Below are 20,945 nucleotides of genomic sequence, written 5' to 3' on the forward strand. Positions count from 1 at the left end.
TGCGGGGCGTGCCGGGGGCTGCCGGCGCCCCGCCCCGCTCTCTGCCGCCAGCCGCCCTCAGCAGGTTCTTGTTTTCTTTGCAGAACATGGATCATGGAAGAGCCTGGGGCTACCTGACCTTCAGAGGTAAACCCGGCTTGTTCTCTGACCTGCGGGGTTTGGGGAGAGCAGCTGTAGGCAGGACCGGAGAGTAACGTGTCTGAGGGGTTGTGGGAGGGTGGGAGAGCCACGGGAAAACCAGAGCCCTCCTGCTGGGGAAATTTGCTTTATTCAGATCTGCTAATGAGAAAAGTTGTTCTCCATGTTTTAGTTTCAAATTCTGGGATCTAGCCCTCAAAGAATGCCTTTCTAAGGAATCTTGGGGGAGAGCCAGAGTAGGCCGACCAAGGGGAAAAGCAGGGGATTAGATGAGGTGACACAACTGTTTTGAGACTTCAAAAGCAAGACACAGAATGAACACACAAGGGTATTCCAGGTAAGATCATTAGTAAAACAGGAGTGATGGCAAGTAAACCAACATTACTGAGATTTTAAATCAATGCTTGGAGTTGAGTCAGTGAATTTCCCTTTTTAAAGCTGCTTTATATTAGGCATATGATTGTTGCTTACTGGAGTTTCTGAATCATTTCTCATTCAAAGATTTTTAAGTTGTTAGGTATTTTTAACACTGAATTTCCCAGGGAACTTTCATCAGCGTAGAGAGAAATTACTCTCATTCCTTAGCCATGGAAACTGAACCACAGAGAAATGAGGTGACATTTTAAATTAAGAGAGTTGGAACGACTTTCCTGTAGTCCTTTCAGCCTGGTCCCATTTTGATTTCCAAGGGCAGAAGTAGGATCACATAGTATAGCAGCAAAAATACTGTCCAATCCTCTGAAAACTTCCTGTAGTATTGCCTGTTGTGGCAGCTTTGATACCTGAGAGTCAACGCCTGCTGCATTTCCCGGAGGGAGTTTGTTGTCAGTAGCGTTTGTCCACTGATGGTCTTCATCTTTTCTCAGGCAAAACCGAAGAAGGTGTGAGAGAGATCGACAAAGTCATGTACCATGACTGGCGTATGGTGCCCAAGCATGAGGAAGAAGCCTTCAAGAAATTCACCCCAGTGCCAGAGGAGACCATCCGGTACCTTCCGTACCCACCTCTGCTCCGAGCCATGATCCTTGCGCAGTGGCAGAAGGAGGGAAAACCAATCACAGGGGAGCCAATGATTGATCTGGAAAAGGTCATGGCCTCTCCCCTTCGGGGTGCAAAGAAAAAAGCTACAGGGACACCAGTATAAAGACTTGCTTGATGTCCTGAGCGTCCCACATGCTCTCACTGTGTGTTGGAAGCACGTCCTCTTACAGAAGGCCCCCTTGTCCACTGTGGTATGGTGTATCCAGGTTTCCTAGCTTTCTCCCAGCCCTGTACAGTCACCTCATCTGAAAGGCAAGATGCAGATACATTCAGATAATTTTTTTCCATAACTTTGGTCTCAGTCAGCAGAGAAACCTGGTTCCCAGTATAGTCTCTGAATGCATAGCTCCCGTCATCCAGCTACAATTCTTTGGAGCTCATTTTCCTCTACAGCCTGAAAATCAGGTTTTTAAAAACTTTTTTCAGATAATTTGGGTCCTATATAAATCACAGAAAAATGAGAATATCAAGTTATGTCACAGAGCTGTGTACAAAGTATCTACTAATGAAAATAAATGTCGTCTTATTTCTGCACCACAGTTCTAAGAAAACTTGGTATTTTTTTTCAGTGCGTGGAGATCATCACGAGGTCCAAATGCAGAGTCATTAGCTTACCGACGTAGGCACAGCATTGGATTCCTCTTAACTCCTACAGAATCATCTGGGTTACTTACATATGATGGCAATGAACAACACAGGAGGAACACAACTTGACTTTGGATCCTAAGCTTATCCAAAGCTATGCAGCTCTCATTTCCAGAGACGGCTGTCTGGAGGTAGGAAAAATAATTTTAATTGCAATGATACAAAGTATGCAGGATTGGCTCTTCCTATTTGAAGTCAATCGCCAATTACCACCTGTTCCAGCGCAGCTTGTTGTGGAGAACATCATGAAAGTGTAACTCCTTAGTACAGTTCCTGGTGTTTCATTTTCTCCTGCAGTGGCTGTGGATTCTGCTGCTGTGCCAGGCACTGTTGGAGGGTCTAGTCTGGAGTTGGGTGGAGGGGGGACAAGAGCTGTTCTGGTCTGTAACCCTACGGATCAGCTCCCTGCAGGAACAGCTATTTAGTTCTCTTGTCTGCTGTAGTAGGTAGTCAAGAGGTACTGTTCCATTTGCTGCAGCACCCTGAAATCACAAGTAGCCTGAAGGGATTCCAAGCAGGCCTGGACTGGACAGGGGAACACATGGCCTCAGCCACCAAGAAGAAGTTGTCATCAGGCAGGAGCAACTGGATCGACATTGGCTACCTGGACTTCATGGGATTCCTCACCAGAAGCTCCTATGGGATAAGAGGGAAGGTTTTTCTCATGAGTTAAGAGCTGGTCCTATGACAAGGCACGAAGGCTGGGAAGAGCTGGGCTCTTTGCCCATCTGTTGTGGCAGGAGCAGCACAGGGCACATGCCAAGGGCTGGTTCACTGGCTTCAGCAGCAATAGGAGAGTCCAGGGGAGGGAAAATCCAGAGCATTGCTTAAAGGCACAAAGTTTGAGGCTGTAAGACTTCCTGCTGCAGCTGCAGGAAAATAGCTTCTCTGGTTTCATAGCCTCTGCTGCCAGGTGCTGGGCTGAGATGGTGCTGTATTGTCCATACCTTGATTGAGGTGTTACTGAACCAGCACACAAAGCGAGGACAAGCGAGGTAAGAAAGGAGGCGTAGATGTGGGTGAGATGGGCTGAGTAGTCAATCATCTCATCCTCTGTCCTGCACAGGCAGAAGCTGAACACAACCCCAGCACAGGCAGTTCCCTCCCTCCTGCCCCGACGGGGCACAGGCCCATGGAGTCTGACCACAGTGGGCAAAACCAAGTGCTGGTAACAAGGTCCACCGACAGCCCCACACGAGGCAAGAAATGACTCATAACCAGGGTGCACCCAGAGCACCCAGCCAGGAGCAAAAGCAGACGGAGATAATGCACCATAAGGCATCAGGTGGTAACAATGGCTTGGGAAGGGACCGTTGAAGACATCTAGCCCAAACCCCCAGGTCCAAGGGGTCCATCTAGGAGCAGCTGGAGATAGGCACAGCTACAGCACAGCTCAGGCAAAGACTGACGGCCTCAGCCACTGCTTAGATGAGACTCCTGGGCCAGAGGTGGAAAGGGTCCATGCACGGGTGGGGGCCAGATGGGACTGATCAGGACAATCATGGCCTGCCCGTGACCTCAGGGCCTTAACACTTGGTGGGGGAATGGGACAGGGAAGTGTCTTCACACAGAGCCCTAGGCAGCCCAAGAGCCTTGTCCGATTGTAAAGGTCCCCTTATGGAAAGCTGCACAGCCCCAGTTTGCCACGTGTTGGATTTAATGCCTAGAACATGCTGGGAACTCTGCTGTGACTCTGAACCCTGCGCCTTAACCTCCTGGATCGTTGAACAGCATGGGGGCGGTTCTCTGAAGGATGACGGCAGGGAGCCCCTTCCTGTTATTAAAAGACTGAGCAGAAATCCCAGTGCCTTTGTAGGAACAAGACGCCCTGCGCTTGCTGATGTTAACACATTTATTACATACAGAACAGATATGGTTTCTTGTTTGATAGCATAGGGGACAAAGCAAGGGAACGTATTCATACAGCAGTCTCTTTACAGAATGCCATCTTCAGAACAAATAGCGGAGTTTACAGGCCTTAAGACACTTTTTAAAATCCTTTTGTAACATACAAGGTACTTTACATACATCACAGTGGAGATATGACAGGGAAGTGTTTTGAAGCCAGTCAGTTCTCACCTTGCTGCCTAGTAGCCACCAACCGCCCACAGGAGCTGACAGCAGAGGCTGGTTCTACTTAGCTGCAGCTGCCCCTCTTAGACACGTGCTTCTTTTGGAGGAAAACACGCACTGAGCTGGAAAGGAACCTGTTGGTAGAGGCCTGAGACCAGTTTCCTTACGTTGCCAGGGCCCAGTGGGTGACAGGAGACTGAGCACTGTCACTTCGACTGCTAAAACCAGATAGAGAACAAATAGTAGGAGGCAAGAACATTGCAGTTCTGTATTTTCCTATGGAAGAGTTGATAGAGATAAGGAACGGGGCCTACTAGGGCTTTTATTTTTTTCCTTCAGTGAGCTCAAATTATAAAGTTTACCTGGCCCTAACTGATGAACTGTTACGTGTTTGTGGAATCTGTGGTCTAAATGTTGATCTTGTTAACTTTAGTGCACTCTGTGTTGTGATCCAAAGAGCTCTTCCTAGCAGAAAGCATTTTGGGAAAGTGAACGAGATGTCTGGCACGGTCAGCAGTGCCCTGGTGAAGCGTCCCTGGTTAAAAGGTCCCCCCGCATGCAGGTGGCGGCTCCAAGCATCCTGAACCAAACGCCAGCCACAGGTCCCGGTGTGCCAATGGCTGGAGGACACCGTCCAGCTGGCTTCCTACCTCAGTGAAGAGTGGTCTGGGTGCGAGAGTCACCAGCATGGCTCACAGGCAGCATGGGCACCACTGTGGCTCTGTGCTTCAGTGGCTGAGGGCTTTGCTCTCCAGAGATGTCCTCTTGCCCCAGCCTTTTCTGAAATGTGGATCCAAAAATCATTTCTGTGCTGCTGCATCAGGACAGATGCCACACATTAGAACTGTTCCTGGGAACACTGCATCCCTGCAGCACATGAGTAGCTTTACACAACAAGCCTTGGGGGCAGCATGGACCATAGCAACAAGCAAAGGACACTGCTGGGAGCTTTCCAGAAGATGGAAGCTTCCCCCAGCTGTCCCCATCCTGCCACAATGGCACAAGGACATCCCTGTGAACCCCCCAGTGCTGCGCAGCTCAGGCAAGAAACAACATGACCACCAGGAGCTTCCAAATTCATCGCTAACAACTGCTACTCTCTCTAGCCCTGCACATCCAGGAGGGAGCATTCAAAGGAAACAGAACTTGTCCTTGTGGGGACAGGACTATTTCCGCTGTCAGAAAGGGAGGACAAACCATTGCCTCTACATCTGGAGCTGCCATGTTCTGCACCTGGAGCTCAAAACTGCTCTCCCCGGCCCTGTTTTTCGCTGCTGCTCTTGTAAGCAGGATGCACATTTGCAATCCCCCAGCACCGCTTACACAAGGAGAGCCATCGGAATTTTTCTCAGGGGTTGTAAATTCTTTTCAGGAGTGAGAAATTTCCAGCTTTTCTAACTGCTTAGTTACAAAGTCAGCGCTTGAGGTGTTTGTTAGGTAAAAGAGGTTGGGAGATCCGGCCTCAATTCCTTTTTCTGTGTGACCTCAGGTGAGACACAGCCTTTCTATACCTTGACTGCACCTACACAGTCTTTCCTAACCAACAGCCACAGGGTGAAGGAAAACAGCCATCTCCTCCAGTGGTTCCCAGAATGGGGGGGGGGGACACGGACACACACAACCTTACGAGTCAAGGTCATCTCAATGTGTCAATGCAGAATTCAAAGCAGACCAACATCATCTGCCCTCCCCTGTGTTTTAAAAGCCAACAAATGCTATGCAGAGATAGCCATCTCCTGAACCTTTCAGACTGAATTCAAGAGTTCTTTTCTGCCTGGCATTTTTGGAAAGGGGAGTTGAAAGTATTGCTGCCTTTTCTGCTCTTAAAAAAGCAAGGTTCCAGTACCCCTTTGCTACCAAAGGCCCTGTGGCCGCCACGATCAAACACCTGACTCTCATCTGAGGCTACCAAACAATCCTCTCCAGACACACACAGTCACCCAGCACACGACTGCTGAGACAGCAGCAGCAGCAGAGGAGGGAGACTTTCCATCTGCAGGTATGGAGGACTTGTTCCCCACAGTAATCCACTGCTGCCTTCTCCAGCCCAACAGCACAAGTGCTGCCCAAACCCGGACACGCCTTTCTATCGAGGGTTCCTTGGACCTGGCTGCTCTCAGCCCATGGGACAGTATTCTGTGCTTAAGGGTGGATAAGGTGGAGAGTCCACCGGTGAGCTAGAAAGAATTTCTGCTAGGGTGCTGTAGAAGTTGTGATTCACCATCGCTGCTTTGGCAGGGAACAGCAGGGAGACAATACTTCTTCTCATGCAGGTAGGAGTGAGGCAACCTGCCGGAGAACCTGAGCCACCACCCATCAGCTGCCAGCTCCTGAGCACTGGGCAAAGGCTTTGCACAGTTCTAGCTCCAATCTTCACTTCATCAACGCACTGCCACTTCTCTCCTTGTAGATGCCAGCTCCAGAGCAGAACAATAATCCAACCACGCAGAAAGCGCACAGGCCCAAGATGAAAGCTGCAAGTTCAGAGGTTAGAAGGGGGTCACAGTCCGAGGCAGGAGCCATTGCGGTTGTCTGGGGTCGGTTTCCAGCAGTAGGTAAAATGCAGGCGTTCTGTATGTACATCTTGGCATTCAGGCGGGAGGAGGGACACTTACATTGGTGGGAAAGAAGAAATTCTCACTCAGGGATATATGATACCTGCCACACAATAATGTGGCTCCGTTCAGCCTTGGAAAGTACTGGCTTCACCTGGGTGGCATCTCCTGCATTCTCCTCTGTCTCATCATCTTCTCCATCCCCTGAAGAGAGAAAACAGAGAGTAAACAAGGCAAGAAAGAAAATGCCAAATTGCACTGCTCTGGAATGCTTCCGAAGAGGCCAGTACCCCTGTTAGGGACTTGGCAGTCCGACAACAGACAGTATGAGCTGAGACTTCCCTTTATGCCTGGAGAACATTTACAGCAACATGATGCTTTTCTGAAGCAGGAGTGTACGGATGAAACAAACTGCCTCCAGCAGTAGGAAAACCCACCCTTCCTTTGGGGAAGCCAATGTTTACAACACACAGCACCCTCAAGCAGCACAGGTGACCGCAGTGGGGCAGCAATGTTTGGAGCCAGTGGCACAGATGGCTTTATCCTTTCCAGGGCCACCAACGCAGACCGCATGGCACTGCGGGCTCAGGCAGGGGCAGGGTCTGGCAGCCTTGTGCAGTCCAAGGAAAACGCCTGCTATCTGCCCTCACAGCCAGAGGCAGGAGAAACAGGGAGCACTGCTCTTCAGACCTCGCTCCCCACAGCGGTGATCCCTCTCTCCACGACCAGGGCCCCACACCCCCTCCCGTTCCAGATGTCGCCCACCACAGGCACTCACCAATCCGGAAATCGATGTACCCTTCTCCTCCGCTCAGCACCAGGACATTCTTCAGCTTCTGCCCCTCAGTCTCTGTGGCCGCTGTGCTGGGGTTCTCCGAAGGGCTGTCCAACACGCTCCCATTCAGGGTTGCTAGGACATTGCCTGGAAGAGGACAGAGGTGCTGTCAGTGCCTCAGCCCCTGTGCCGTTAACACACATACACACACGCAAAACCACAGCTGGGCAGGCCAAGTCCTTCTGCTGGTGAAAGCTGCAAGTCACTGCAGTTTAAACTGCTGATGTCTGAGCCAGAGTGATCTGCAGATGCCAGAAATAGTGTGGACAGCTGCCTGCTGCAGACCAGCTCAAGCTCCTGCTGCAGAATGGACGGCAGGACAAGACCTCACAAGGTAGGGCTGTGTTCATCCTTACCAGGCACAGAGACGAAGAACTTGACAGCATCACGGTGGCCGTGGAAACAGAGCTGTGCCTGAGCCATGGAGCAGTAGGGAATGAAACTGCTGGCAGATTTGTCACTGTTGTCATCACCATACACGTGGATGACCCCACCAGAGCGGCTGCCCTCTCCAGAGGTTGGGGAGGTCTTGTTAGCTGGGGACAGGGAGGACAAGTATTGTCAGTAATGGCTGTAAGTCCCATTTACAGAAGGGACTCAATCAAAGAGAAAACTCATGAGCCATGAAGGAAAACTTTTGAAGGTGCAGGTCTCTTTAAAGGTCTTGTGTAAAGGATGTGATGGAGGAGACAACACTAGACTATACAGTCCCTCTCTCCTAAGCTGGTAACAACCCACTCATGATAACAAACTACATTTTCTCATCAAATCTAGTATTTGGCTGCTAATGAGGCGCACATCCCTGGAGGTGCTGGGCAAGAGTGACCCTAGGGCAAGCTAGACAAGGTCTCTGAGGTGTCCCAGTGAAGGCCTCTTCACCAGCAGCAATCCTGTCCAGGTTCCAGAAATCAACTACTATCCGGGGATCAAACTTGGTCTTTTGTACCTGGCAGGGTATCCAGAGGTGTCCACTGTACCCATGAGACATTAAGGGCACCCGGAGGAGAACGGCTGCTATTTTCTGGATTGCTGAAGTTGCTCAGTTTCCCGAATAAGTCCTCTGCTCGTGCCAAGCTGTGAGCACACAGGCTACTGAAAGGAGTCTCTGGGCCTGGGCAAGGCCTCTCAGCCCAGTCAATGTCACAGCAGTGGAGTGAGGTCCCTCCTTAGTCCTTCATTTAGCCATGACACCAGATGATCAGCTACTCAAGCAATGAACATCTGAAAGATGTTCACCATCCACAGCTTCCAAGGATTTCAAGCTGGGCGCAGCAGCCTGCATCCTTCATGTCCAGGCTCTGGGAATCTGAATGCTTCCACTCACCAAGTGCTCAGAGCTCAGGATGGGAGATGCTTTCCTTCTGCATGCACCCTCATCAGTAAAACAGAAACAGCTCTAAAATCAGAAGGCTCTCATTTTCTGCAAGAGAACTGAATTGCTTGCTTAATTATCTGCAGTTCTGTATTTTGGCTTGGGCTAGATTTCAATTAAGTGACTTGGACAAAGGAGACTTTTACCCATGAGCCTCACGCCAGGATGGTGAGAGAAGTACAAATATCTTCATGGAAGAACAATAATCAGTGTGTGCAGGGCGAAGGTCCCCGAGATGAAGGCTCTCTGCACTTCTGTAATTCGGTTTGCTGTGAGGAGCTATAACCGGGTGAGCTCATCCAACTGACAGACAGGGCTGGTACCAGCACTTCTCCACACTCAGTATCTGGCTTCTTACTGCAAGCAATGTCAGATGCTTTAAAAGGAGGAGACACATGTTGATAGTGCTTCTGGATAGCCAAAGAAATGTCTTACAAAGAGAAAAAAATACTCCTTTCTGACCCTGGAGAGGCTAAGGTGAGCATAAATTTGAACCCAGACCCTGCCTTAACTGGCACAAAACCAAACAATTCTTAAATGTTTATCAAAGTCATGTCTGGTTAGAAGTCTTGGATGATCACTTGCAGCTGGCAGGTGCCACAGCACCTGCTTGACGTTGGCCTGGAACTGATGAAAGAAGCATCTTTGGAAAACCAAGGATGACCAAGGAAGACCTTGGAACAACAGTCCACTCCTGCTTCCTGGAACCCTCTGACTGAATGAACCTTTACAGTCCCCATCTCACACCTGGCCTACCACAATAAGGGAACTACTGATGAAGAACAAGTACTCTTGACACAAAAAACCCCAAAGGGATGGCTGATAAAATGGATGAAGATGGTTTTAGCCATGGGCATGAGGGTATTTGCATCTGGTTGCTTTTCTCAGATCAACTTAAAATGAAAGAGTGATGAGGAAAAATGGATGTACAAAGCTGAATGGCAATGGATGGAGGGGTGGGAAAGTGACTGCAAAGGTGAATGGGTGCATAAGGAGTGAAAGCTGAAGGAAGGAGGCAATGGACTTACCCCGGAGCCCAAGGAGTTGGCCTCGGTGGAGGACTACAGCTAGGCACAGGCAAGGAGTGGGAACACAGAGGGGCACGGGAAGAGACAGGCAAGACGGGAGAGAAGAAGAAGGTGATTACTCGGAGAAAATTCAGGGAGCAGCAGAAATGTATAAAATCTCAAGAAACTGCAACAGGAGCTACAGGCTCGGATCAGTTTATACCAACACTGTTCTGGCTCACTTTGCTCTTCTGTTACAAGGACAAATGTAATATCTGAGATGGGAGAGGGTCCATGGTCACAAGGATCCATTGCTGAAGTTTCTATTGAGACCTTACCGCTTACCACACTTTTACAGAAACATCAAAAGATAACGCAACTTGTTTACAGCTTAACCCAGGCTTAGGACAGCAGCCCCAAGAAAGAATGGGCTTTGTAACAGGGATTCAGAAATGAGACCGAGATTGCAATGAGCAACAATGACTGTGTCACTGGCTTCCTGGAGTCAGCCCTGGGCAGATCCAGCTCCACAAGCTTTAGAGGAGACCATCTCAGCCCTGACTTCCAGAAGGATTACAACAGGTTTGCTCCTCTTATACAAGAGCCATTTGCTTCTCAGATTTCCTGCTGGCAGTGGTGAGAAAATGTAAATTTGTCTGCTTTCTGTTGAAAACAACTGCAATCAGCCTCAAATCCTACTCCCCCATTATAATGTGGAACAGACCTTCAAAATTAGATGCTGACTGCAAGTACAGAACAGGATTACTAAGAGCTTCAACTGAACTTCCAGCTCCAGAGATGCACCTATTAACTAGTACTGCTGGGTCTCCTCAGCAGGCTGGATTTGGCGTAGGATACTGATTGATGACTATTTGACTGATAAAGCTGAGCCCTAGTTTGAGTAAACAAAGCTTTCCTAAGGTCAGTTTCTGGAAAATACTGTTACCGATCTGTTTACACGGCTAAGCCAAAACAAAATTTCCAGGGAGATGTTTCTGGTGACTTCTCATACCACGGCCTCCTTTTGGAGACTTACTACAATTTCTCCTGCTTTCCAGCAGCTACAGAATCAGTTCACATCAGTCTGCTCTGTCAAGGTCATGCTCAGAAAGGGAGACTGTCAGAAGGTAGAGATGTCATTGGTCCCGCAAGAAGGAAACGGCTTCAACTGAACTGAAAGGGACAGTAACAAATACCTATTTGGTTTTAAACGGGTTAAATCCATTCAACCAAACACTTAATTCCTTAATAAGGAAGGGTTAAACCTAGTTCATGGTTCCTCATACTCAGGGCTGTTCTCTCTGAACACTGCTATGATCAAAGGCGTGTCAGGTTCAGAGTAAAAATGTCTGGAAAGCATCAGCCTGCCAGAGCCATCCGCCATGCTGCACAAGTAACATGCAAAAGCGTTCTTTTTTTAGGAGGGGATGCTGAAGTATCTCCAATAAATGTCACTTACTCTCAGTCAATGGAATGGAGATGACGACACCGTTCCCTGTCCCTACCCAGAGGCGGTTGCCAGCAATGAGCAGGGCTGTAATTCGCACGAATGAGAAGCCCAGCTTTCCAGTGCCTAGTAAGCATGGATAAGAATTGGAGAGTCAGTTATGACTTTGGGCAAGGTCTGCTAATGAATTTTGATTTCTCTCTGATCTCAGTAAGCAACAGACCGTTTTCTGACAGTCTCACCTAGCATCTTGCTGACGTAAGGCTCAATGTCTACATCTTGCAAATGTTGATGGCTGTGAGCATGGTAAAGCCTCAGAGTGGAGTCCAGGCGGATGGAAACCCATACTCCATCTCCAATCCATGCCAGCTGTCGCACCTGACTCTCCCGCCGAGGGTGGGCGTCAAAGGATTTCTGAAAAGCCAGAGAGGTGGACCAATGTGAGTTCACAAAAGGTTTGCAATTGTCTACACATATACTCCAACTTCCTCAACTGAGATCACTTGTTTGGGTTTCAAAGCTCTTGGAGAAAAGTGTTAATGCCAGCTGACCTCAGAAGTTCACTACAGTATACAGGAAATCCCTCGCTTGACATGATGAGTTGTACAGCAGCTCTGCAGAGCTTATGGTCTTTGCAGATCACTTCAGGAGCAAGAACATTTAGAAACCAAGAGCTTTCAATGTGCTTGGTAGAAAAAGGAAAACACAAAACTCCGGTATTAATTCCAAAGATCAAACTGCCTTGGCTCACTGATGTGAACTTCAGATTCAGCACTTCTCCCTTTGAACAGAATTATTCCAAGCACTGTCAGACAGGTTTGTACCAACACCACTGTATTGAATTTCAGCCAAAAGGCTCTAAATGTCATTTTTTGGTTAGGCCAGTGGGATCACTGGGGCTTGCTAATTGTACTCTGCCTTTGTGCCTACAGATGGAGAAGTTTTAGACCATATATGAAGAGTAGCTGTAAGGCGCACACATACATTTGTACAGTGCCTGGCCTCACAGACTCACTAGTAAAGGCAAAGAAAGTGTTCAGTTTAGACTTATCTAAGGATTTAAGCTCTGCAAAGGGAGGAAGGAATAAATACCCCCCTGGCAGACTAGGTCAGAACATGACTCAGATTGAATTTTGGGTCCTACAGTCAGCAATGACAATACAAAGGTTTTGCATCTCCATACACTACAGCAGAAAACAGCTATAAGAATAAATACAACACAAACACGTGCATGCATATGCACACATTTGCTCCCTTACCTCAATCTGCATTGTCTTAGGCTGGATAACATGGATTTTGTTCTTGTAGCCACACCAGACTCTATCATACACACCAGGGGGGCAGCGGTTGGCATGCGATCTGTTTACATGGCTAAGCCAAAACAAAATTTCCAGGGAGATGTTTCTGGTGACTTCTCATACCACGGCCTCCTTTTGGAGACTTACTACAATTTCTCCTGCTTTCCAGCAGCTACAGAATCAGTTCACATCAGTCTGCTCTGTCAAGGTCATGCTCAGAAAGGGAGACTGTCAGAAGGTAGAGATGTCATTGGTCCCGCAAGAAGGAAACGGCTTCAACTGAACTGAAAGGGACAGTAACAAATACCTATTTGGTTTTAAACGGGTTAAATCCATTCAACCAAACACTTAATTCCTTAATAAGGAAGGGTTAAACCTAGTTCATGGTTCCTCATACTCAGGGCTGTTCTCTCTGAACACTGCTATGATCAAAGGCGTGTCAGGTTCAGAGTAAAAATGTCTGGAAAGCATCAGCCTGCCAGAGCCATCCGCCATGCTGCACAAGTAACATGCAAAAGCGTTCTTTTTTTAGGAGGGGATGCTGAAGTATCTCCAATAAATGTCACTTACTCTCAGTCAATGGAATGGAGATGACGACACCGTTCCCTGTCCCTACCCAGAGGCGGTTGCCAGCAATGAGCAGGGCTGTAATTCGCACGAATGAGAAGCCCAGCTTTCCAGTGCCTAGTAAGCATGGATAAGAATTGGAGAGTCAGTTATGACTTTGGGCAAGGTCTGCTAATGAATTTTGATTTCTCTCTGATCTCAGTAAGCAACAGACCGTTTTCTGACAGTCTCACCTAGCATCTTGCTGACGTAAGGCTCAATGTCTACATCTTGCAAATGTTGATGGCTGTGAGCATGGTAAAGCCTCAGAGTGGAGTCCAGGCGGATGGAAACCCATACTCCATCTCCAATCCATGCCAGCTGTCGCACCTGACTCTCCCGCCGAGGGTGGGCGTCAAAGGATTTCTGAAAAGCCAGAGAGGTGGACCAATGTGAGTTCACAAAAGGTTTGCAATTATCTACACATATACTCCAACTTCCTCAACTGAGATCACTTGTTTGGGTTTCAAAGCTCTTGGAGAAAAGTGTTAATGCCAGCTGACCTCAGAAGTTCACTACAGTATACAGGAAATCCCTCGCTTGACATGATGAGTTGTACAGCAGCTCTGCAGAGCTTATGGTCTTTGCAGATCACTTCAGGAGCAAGAACATTTAGAAACCAAGAGCTTTCAATGTGCTTGGTAGAAAAAGGAAAACACAAAACTCCGGTATTAATTCCAAAGATCAAACTGCCTTGGCTCACTGATGTGAACTTCAGATTCAGCACTTCTCCCTTTGAACAGAATTATTCCAAGCACTGTCAGACAGGTTTGTACCAACACCACTGTATTGAATTTCAGCCAAAAGGCTCTAAATGTCATTTTTTGGTTAGGCCAGTGGGATCACTGGGGCTTGCTAATTGTACTCTGCCTTTGTGCCTACAGATGGAGAAGTTTTAGACCATATATGAAGAGTAGCTGTAAGGCGCACACATACATTTGTACAGTGCCTGGCCTCACTAGTAAAGGCAAAGAAAGTGTTCAGTTTAGACTTATCTAAGGATTTAAGCTCTGCAAAGGGAGGAAGGAATAAATACCCCCCTGGCAGACTAGGTCAGAACATGACTCAGATTGAATTTTGGGTCCTACAGTCAGCAATGACAATACAAAGGTTTTGCATCTCCATACACTACAGCAGAAAACAGCTATAAGAATAAATACAACACAAACACGTGCATGCATATGCACACATTTGCTCCCTTACCTCAATCTGCATTGTCTTAGGCTGGATAACATGGATTTTGTTCTTGTAGCCACACCAGACTCTATCATACACAACAGCCATGCAGCGGATGGAATGGTGAGTGTGACCGAGGTCCATTAGGTGGTAATTACTGAGATCCCACTGACCATCTAAGGTGAAACACAAGTGTGGAAAGATGCATCTCCTCCATGACATGTCAGTATACAATAGAATCGTCGACCTTTCCATGTATATCTAGGTATACAGGCTTAGCTAATACTCAAATGCTCATTTTGGTTATGTCTGTGAACTTCCCATGCAGCCACAATACTACTTCGGGCACAGCCTTATACTTACAAAACACATGACAGTATAGTTTGGTGGGCTGAAAGCTCTCCAAATTAGGCTAATTTAAACATCTTTCTGTTGTAATGAAGCGAACAGGCTTCTCTAACAAGCACAGCAAAAACAGCAGGGAAGAAGAAAGACAGCCTAACAAGACTGTGCAGAAACCTAAAAGGAAAGGCACCGTACAGTCTTTGTGATGAGGCTTCCTCACGTCACAGACAGACAACATCATTTCCCCACAGTATCAAATCCAGGATAAGTATTCAATCTCCCTTCTTTCACGCTTATTTTCTAACTAACCAGGCAGATACGGTGTCCTTCACAGACAGGTGGCCTCTATGCCATGAAGCTTTATCCTATTTCTCACGGGAACAATTTTCATGTGTCAATGGTCAGGCTTGAACTCGCGAAAAAGTCTGAATCAAAATGTAGATTGCATAAACCCAGAAATCTCTGTATTTCAGCTTGCTAGATAAAATGCTACTCAATGAATAACTAAGTTCTTAATATGCAAACATTAGTCACAGTCAGCAAATTCCCGTGTGCTTTCAGGTATGAACACAGCTCAGAAACTGCTCAAGCCATAGGGAAACAAAACCTAAAACAGTGAAGAGGACAAGAAATACAGAATTCAAAAACTATCTTGAAGCGACGACATTAAGGTACGTCAGACTACTCAGACATCTCTTTTTTGCAACAAGGAAAACTGACCAAGTGTAATGCCAAGGCACCATTTCCTTGGGATTTCCAGACTTCCGGAGAATCCCAGCTCTGCCTGCTGTCTATGCGGTGATCAGTTCCACTACACACAGAGTCCAACCTCTCTGGGAAGCAGCAGGCATTTATTACTGCACAGATGATCTGCTGAGGTGCAGCCTGAGCTGTGTGGAGCTCCCTGTGCGTGCACTGCTAAGGGCTGATTTGTGAAGGCACGGCAACACCGATATGGCCCAAATGCATTAAACTTACCAAGCATGCCTCAAACAACTGCACAGCATGTGTGTTCCCCAAAGTGTTGTATTTACTCCGCATGTACTACACAGCACATACATACACAAGTTTTTGTTCAGAAAAGCTCAGGAAATGGTGTTCAAGTACGCCCTAGGCATTTTAGGATAAGGATTACATGTGCTAATAGCTGTGCATTTTAACTGCTTGTACTCTGGCAAGCCAGTACCTTTCCTTCTCAACTCGGAATAGCATTTAACCCATTGCTACACTTTTGGCCAAGTTTGTTTTTCTCTTATTACATTGATTCTTACCTTCTCCCCGGTGGAATATGGCTAGCGTTCCATCTGCCAGAGCAACAAGGACTCTCCCTTTCACATGACTGAAACCACAGAAAAGTAAATACTTACAAAAAACTGTAGAAGTAAGGACTAACAAATCCTTTCTGACATTGACGCACACCATCTCTATGTTCTCTCTACAATTCCCATTCAGTTTAGCACTTGTAAGAACATCCTGCAAGGGCCAAGGGTCATACCTCTTACCTTTGTTGTAGTAAGATCATCCATAAATTCCCCATTGAGGTTAACTTCTCTTCACACTACAAACTCAATCTATTTCAACGAATTCCACCCAATTTACACCCCAGTGAAATTTAGTCTTTCTCCTCCCCACTTATTTCCTCCTGATACTGCTAATCTCATTTAGCATCTTGTTCATTGGATTGGGTCAGGTCTGCAGCTGAGCAGGAAAAAGTCTTTCCAATAACAAAAACCTTGGGAAACTTTTCTCACAAACCAATGCACTTAGAAGAGCAAAGAAAAAGATGGCTGGCAAAGAGCTGCTACTCCCATCTAAAACACCACTGAGGCACTGAACCTTCTTCAGCGTCCCCTGGCATGCACACTTACACTAGACTCAGTACAGAGTCCTTCAGCTTTATTGAGTGCAGACACTTCTTCCAGTTGGATACAGCTGAGTGCACATAAAGCCTGTGAGAAAGGACAAATTGGGGAGGGTTAGCAGCAAGGCCCCACACCTTCAGCCTGACTAGGCTTGAGTCTTTTCTTCTGGTAAAAACGGTGGAGGTGAGGTAAAGAAAGTGAGGTTAAATCCCTGTGCTGATGATGAGCCGAGGGCTCAGGACAACAATGAACATGGAAAAGCTACTCCAGAAGCAAGAAGTGAATTAAAGGTGTGAGGAAATGAAAAGTGGAGCCCAGAGGAGAACAGAGGTGACAGAGAGATCTGTCAGCCCGAGGGGAACCTACCAGCCGTTCTGTGCTCCCAGCCACATGGTGGGGGCAGCACTGGTGCAAGTCCCACCAGCATCCCCATTCAACTCCTGATCTGGCAGTGCTGTGCTTGACTCTGTCTTCAGCTGCCCATTCTCCCTGAAGAGGCCAAAGAACATTGTTAGAGACGTTAGTAGCAGCGATGCACAGAATGCCCATCTACGCTCACAGTCTGGCGTTCGCAAGCAGATGACAGCACTTGTATATACTCTTCAGTGGTTTTTTTAATTGCTTGACTCCTCCATCTGCAATTCACAAAACGTCCTTTCTTCCCCACCAATACAAATAGCAAGTACCTCAAATCTATAAAACTTAACTTTGTGTTTGGTAGCACTATTATATAAACAGTATTTTCCCTGTTCATTTCCAGCTTCAGCAGAAACAACTTAGAACAACTTGGTCATATAGGAACAATTTTTTCCAAGGCTTCCACCTTGCTCCTCAGGCCACCACATCAGACTCAATTGTCTTAAGAATTTTTGGGTCGTGAATATGCTTTCTTCATTATCTTTACAGCATGTTAGAGGTACTACTAGAATAAATCAATCATCACTTTTATACATGAATCAATAAGCTCCCTCAGTAAGAACATGAAGTGTACGTGTACTTTTGGAAGATCTGTCTTAACAGCAGGTCTAAATTCATACTGAGAGATCAAATACTTGCACTTAAGCAGGTGACACAGTCTGCTGCAGGCTGAACCATGTTTATTTTCACTTCATTTCTTTCTCTCCCTATCACCCCACCTGCGGGCACCAAACTGAAAAAAGTTTGACACTTCATCGGAAGATGAGGCTGGTTCATATCAGAAAGCTTATGAAAACAGAGCCGATTGACAAATAACTGAAGTGACACTTTGGCCCCAGACTGCCTACCCGTTCTGCCTAAGAGGTGCCTGTGCAGGGACAGGATCTGTAAACACATGCTCCGTGAGGGGCCCAGGCCGGGCCTGAGCAGGTTCTGCCTCGCTTGGACCGCTCTCTGGTACCTCCGTAGCTTCTGTTGCCTCCTCAGTAGACTGGGACTGGTTGATCTTCCCATTGCAGACAGCAGCCACCTCACCTAGAAGACAAAGAATGTGAGACGTACTGGAGAGCGAGCTATAAGTTACCCATAGAGAAACCAGGCTGCCAAGTTTTTTAATTTATCCTTCCTTGCCAAATTCAGTCAAGCCCTGAGCCTGCACCACAGACAACAGCTCATCCAGTGTCTTCTGCTTGGATGGGGAACAGAGGCTATTTTGAAGTGAGGCAGTCTGTCACTAGCAAAACCCCAGAAGTCCTCCAGGGCTGCCCACTGCAGTATGGAGTCAGCAAGGGCATCACTATGGTTTTCATATGGGCTTAACTGACTTCACAAGAAGACATGGAGAAAGCAATGAGAACAGAAGCAACTGTAGCAGGGCAAACATATCACCTGTACAAAATACTCTGCTATATGACCCCCGTAACCTGGCTGCAGGATGGGGATCACTCAGAGAGAAGGAGGGCTCTAAAGAGAAACACACCAATAGGGCCTTGGATCTTCCTGTACCACACTAAGACACGTCTTGAGGCCTCTGAAGTACTTAACTCAGGGACAGGAGGATGCAGGTCTAAGACTGTAAGCTCATATGGGACTAGCTATAATTGGACTGCCATTCAGTTTTATGTCCCAAAACTCACTCTGTCCCTTGTCCAGCACAGGTGTGTCACCACGCGAGGAACAGTTGCTTCGTGGCACATTGCAGCGGGTCGCACAGCCCACCAGAGTGATTCCTGCTAAGACACCATCTGTTCCAGACGACTCTTCAGGATTTACATCTCCCTCCAGAAAGATCTCGCCTGGAGGATAATCACTCTCACTGGCCGCTGAAGGGCAAAGAACAGATTCTCCCATAAATCTAGCTGTCACTGCTAATTTAAATGTAGCAGTACTCCTGAGGTAACCATACAGATGGAAGATGCTGACCCCCAGGGAGGCACCCCAGCATCAGTCAACATCATGGCGAATCCCCTCATCCCTAGCATCAATGTCCAGGCCGGCTACAGAGTCCTCCCAAACCTGGGCAAGGCTCACTCTTGCTCCAAAGAACCATCCTTTATGTGCCAAAGGAATCACTTACTAAACATTCCACAGTGACAGATCTCCATGGAAAGGCACTACAAGAAGGCAGAATCCGAGTTAGGGTTTTGAGGGACAATTACAGAATGCAGCAGGGTCCAAGGGTTAGTTCCGAAGCGAGGACACTACATTTGTCACTCCTCAGCGGAGCAGGTGACCCTGTGCAGATCACAGCCAGTGCCCGGGCCCCACTTACCAGGGATGCTGGAGATGCAGAGCACATGAGCATTGCAGACAGTGAACTGGTCCACCACTGTGCCAGGCTGATTGGCATCAATAATTACAACTTTACTTGTTGACAGTGTGCTGGTGAGGATCCAGACACGACTGGACGTGGCATCCATTTCGTGGAGCTCCTTTGCCTTGAGGAGAGCAATCACATGGGCAGAATCAGTGCTCCTCTCTGATCAGACTGAGCGTTATTAGTGCTTGGCAACATTTACACATGCAAAGGCCACAATGCCAGCTTCAAAGAGCCAAGTCTCTTCCCAGCTGATGCAGATAAACAACGTGAGCTATGCACGTTTTGTTCATGTTGCTGCACTAGTATCTGGAACACTGGCCAAAGAGCCTACCTGGCTCCGTAGGGTAAGAGGTGTTCGGCCATTAATTTCTCTTCTGAGATGTCTAGCTAATGTGTCACTGAACATTCACTTCAGCCAGAATACCATGGAGCTGGGACACACTCAACCTACCAGCTTAAGCACGCTGATCTCAGACAATTATAGGGCAGCAGTGTAAGATAGCTGTGGAAAAAAACCCCCGTGAACCAGAAAGGATGAAACGTTCTATTATCATCTGCAAATTACAGCTTGGTTCTTAAAAAAACCCACTTGAGACTATTAAAAAGCAGAGCTGGAATACATCTCAAGAGCTTCAACTTCTGAACCAAATGGACTCATGCACTCTGCTATTTCTACGCTGTTTTTAACAAAGCTTTGCCTGAATTTGTTTATTTATTCCTTATTTTACAGTGATGAGGACTCCATAATCTTCCTAGCAACCTCATCAAGCACTTAATTACCCTTATTGTTAGGAATTTTTTCAAAATTCCAAATGTTTCAAAAGCAGAAGTTGGAAAAAAGTATCCTGGATGATTTATTCCAAATCACACTGAAGAGCCGGAACGCCACAACCCTGCCCCACAGGATGATGCTTCAGAAGTGCAGGTTAGAGCATTATATAGCATAGTACAAAGGTATTGAGAGAGGGGGCATGTCACGGATGGAATGAGAAAAAACATCAGAAGGAAATAAAAAAATCCTTTTCTTTTCTGACCTTTTTCTTTTCAGGAGATGTATGGTTACTTTTGTTGTTCTCGCCTTCCGCTTCCCTATCACAGGTGAGGGGATCACGTCCAGGATCCAGCTTCTGCCCATTCCCAGACTCCTGCTCCAAAGGTCTCCATCCTGTGAGATTGACTCCAGCTGCACACCACAGCTAAGGAACAGAAATGGGAATCTTTAACTAAGAATTCTGGAGGCTCCAGGGTCTCTTGAGATTCAGGCACCTTTGTAGGGAACTGTGGACACATATCAAACACCTAAAACATTTAGCTGGAAACAAAAGAACTTGTTGATTTCTACCCGAAGACACAGTCAGAGTTGATGGAGGGAAGATAAAGGTTCTCTGTAACCTAGCAAAAAATCACTGTTTTTTTAACACACGTGACTAAAGATTTAAAGAAAATAAAGATAATAAATCAGGTGCATTAATTGAAAACAGGCTTCTGAAATGTCCACAGTTTTTTTGTCTCCAGGGGTCCTAAGTCGCTGTAGCAAAGCAAGGAGGACATGGGGGATGTTCCTAGCTCAGGGTACAATAAGCGTGACTGCTTAAAAATCATTAGCAGTGACTGCTTGGCTGAGGATACACACTCAGCGTGCTCCTGTTCCCCAGTCCCTCTTCCACCCCTTACACTCTGCTGCTTCCTCACACATGCCTTTGCCCAGAACTCAGCATTTCTCTGATCTTAGAGAGCTATTTAAAGAACTAAGACACCAAAAAAATTAAGTAAAAAAATAAAAGGGAAAAGGAAAAAGAAGTCTGCTG

At 47.1% G+C, this 20,945-nt stretch overlaps 1 protein-coding gene across 1 annotated transcript in view; it reads right to left on the reverse strand.

The window, feature by feature from the left end:
- Positions 1-4,862: 4,862 nt before the first annotated feature.
- Positions 4,863-20,945, reverse strand: part of MAPK8IP3 (mitogen-activated protein kinase 8 interacting protein 3) — a 57,027-nt gene continuing 40,944 nt past the window's right edge. The window contains exons 20-33 of the mRNA XM_035889345.1: positions 20,172-20,333; positions 19,090-19,255; positions 18,455-18,640; positions 17,666-17,852; positions 16,767-16,889; positions 16,407-16,487; positions 15,810-15,877; positions 14,221-14,369; positions 13,212-13,383; positions 12,982-13,095; positions 9,688-9,726; positions 7,644-7,823; positions 7,231-7,374; positions 4,863-6,656 (exon numbers count right to left, since the gene is read on the reverse strand). Coding sequence (XP_035745238.1) covers positions 6,535-6,656; positions 7,231-7,374; positions 7,644-7,823; positions 9,688-9,726; positions 12,982-13,095; positions 13,212-13,383; positions 14,221-14,369; positions 15,810-15,877; positions 16,407-16,487; positions 16,767-16,889; positions 17,666-17,852; positions 18,455-18,640; positions 19,090-19,255; positions 20,172-20,333 — 1,893 coding nt within the window. The 3' untranslated portion in view covers positions 4,863-6,534. The remainder of the gene's footprint in view (positions 6,657-7,230; positions 7,375-7,643; positions 7,824-9,687; positions 9,727-12,981; positions 13,096-13,211; positions 13,384-14,220; positions 14,370-15,809; positions 15,878-16,406; positions 16,488-16,766; positions 16,890-17,665; positions 17,853-18,454; positions 18,641-19,089; positions 19,256-20,171; positions 20,334-20,945) is intronic.

The sequence above is a fragment of the Egretta garzetta genome, unplaced genomic scaffold, assembly GCF_000687185.1.
Source record: "Egretta garzetta isolate BGI_Z169 unplaced genomic scaffold, ASM68718v1 scaffold452, whole genome shotgun sequence".
NCBI lineage: Eukaryota > Metazoa > Chordata > Aves > Pelecaniformes > Ardeidae > Egretta > Egretta garzetta.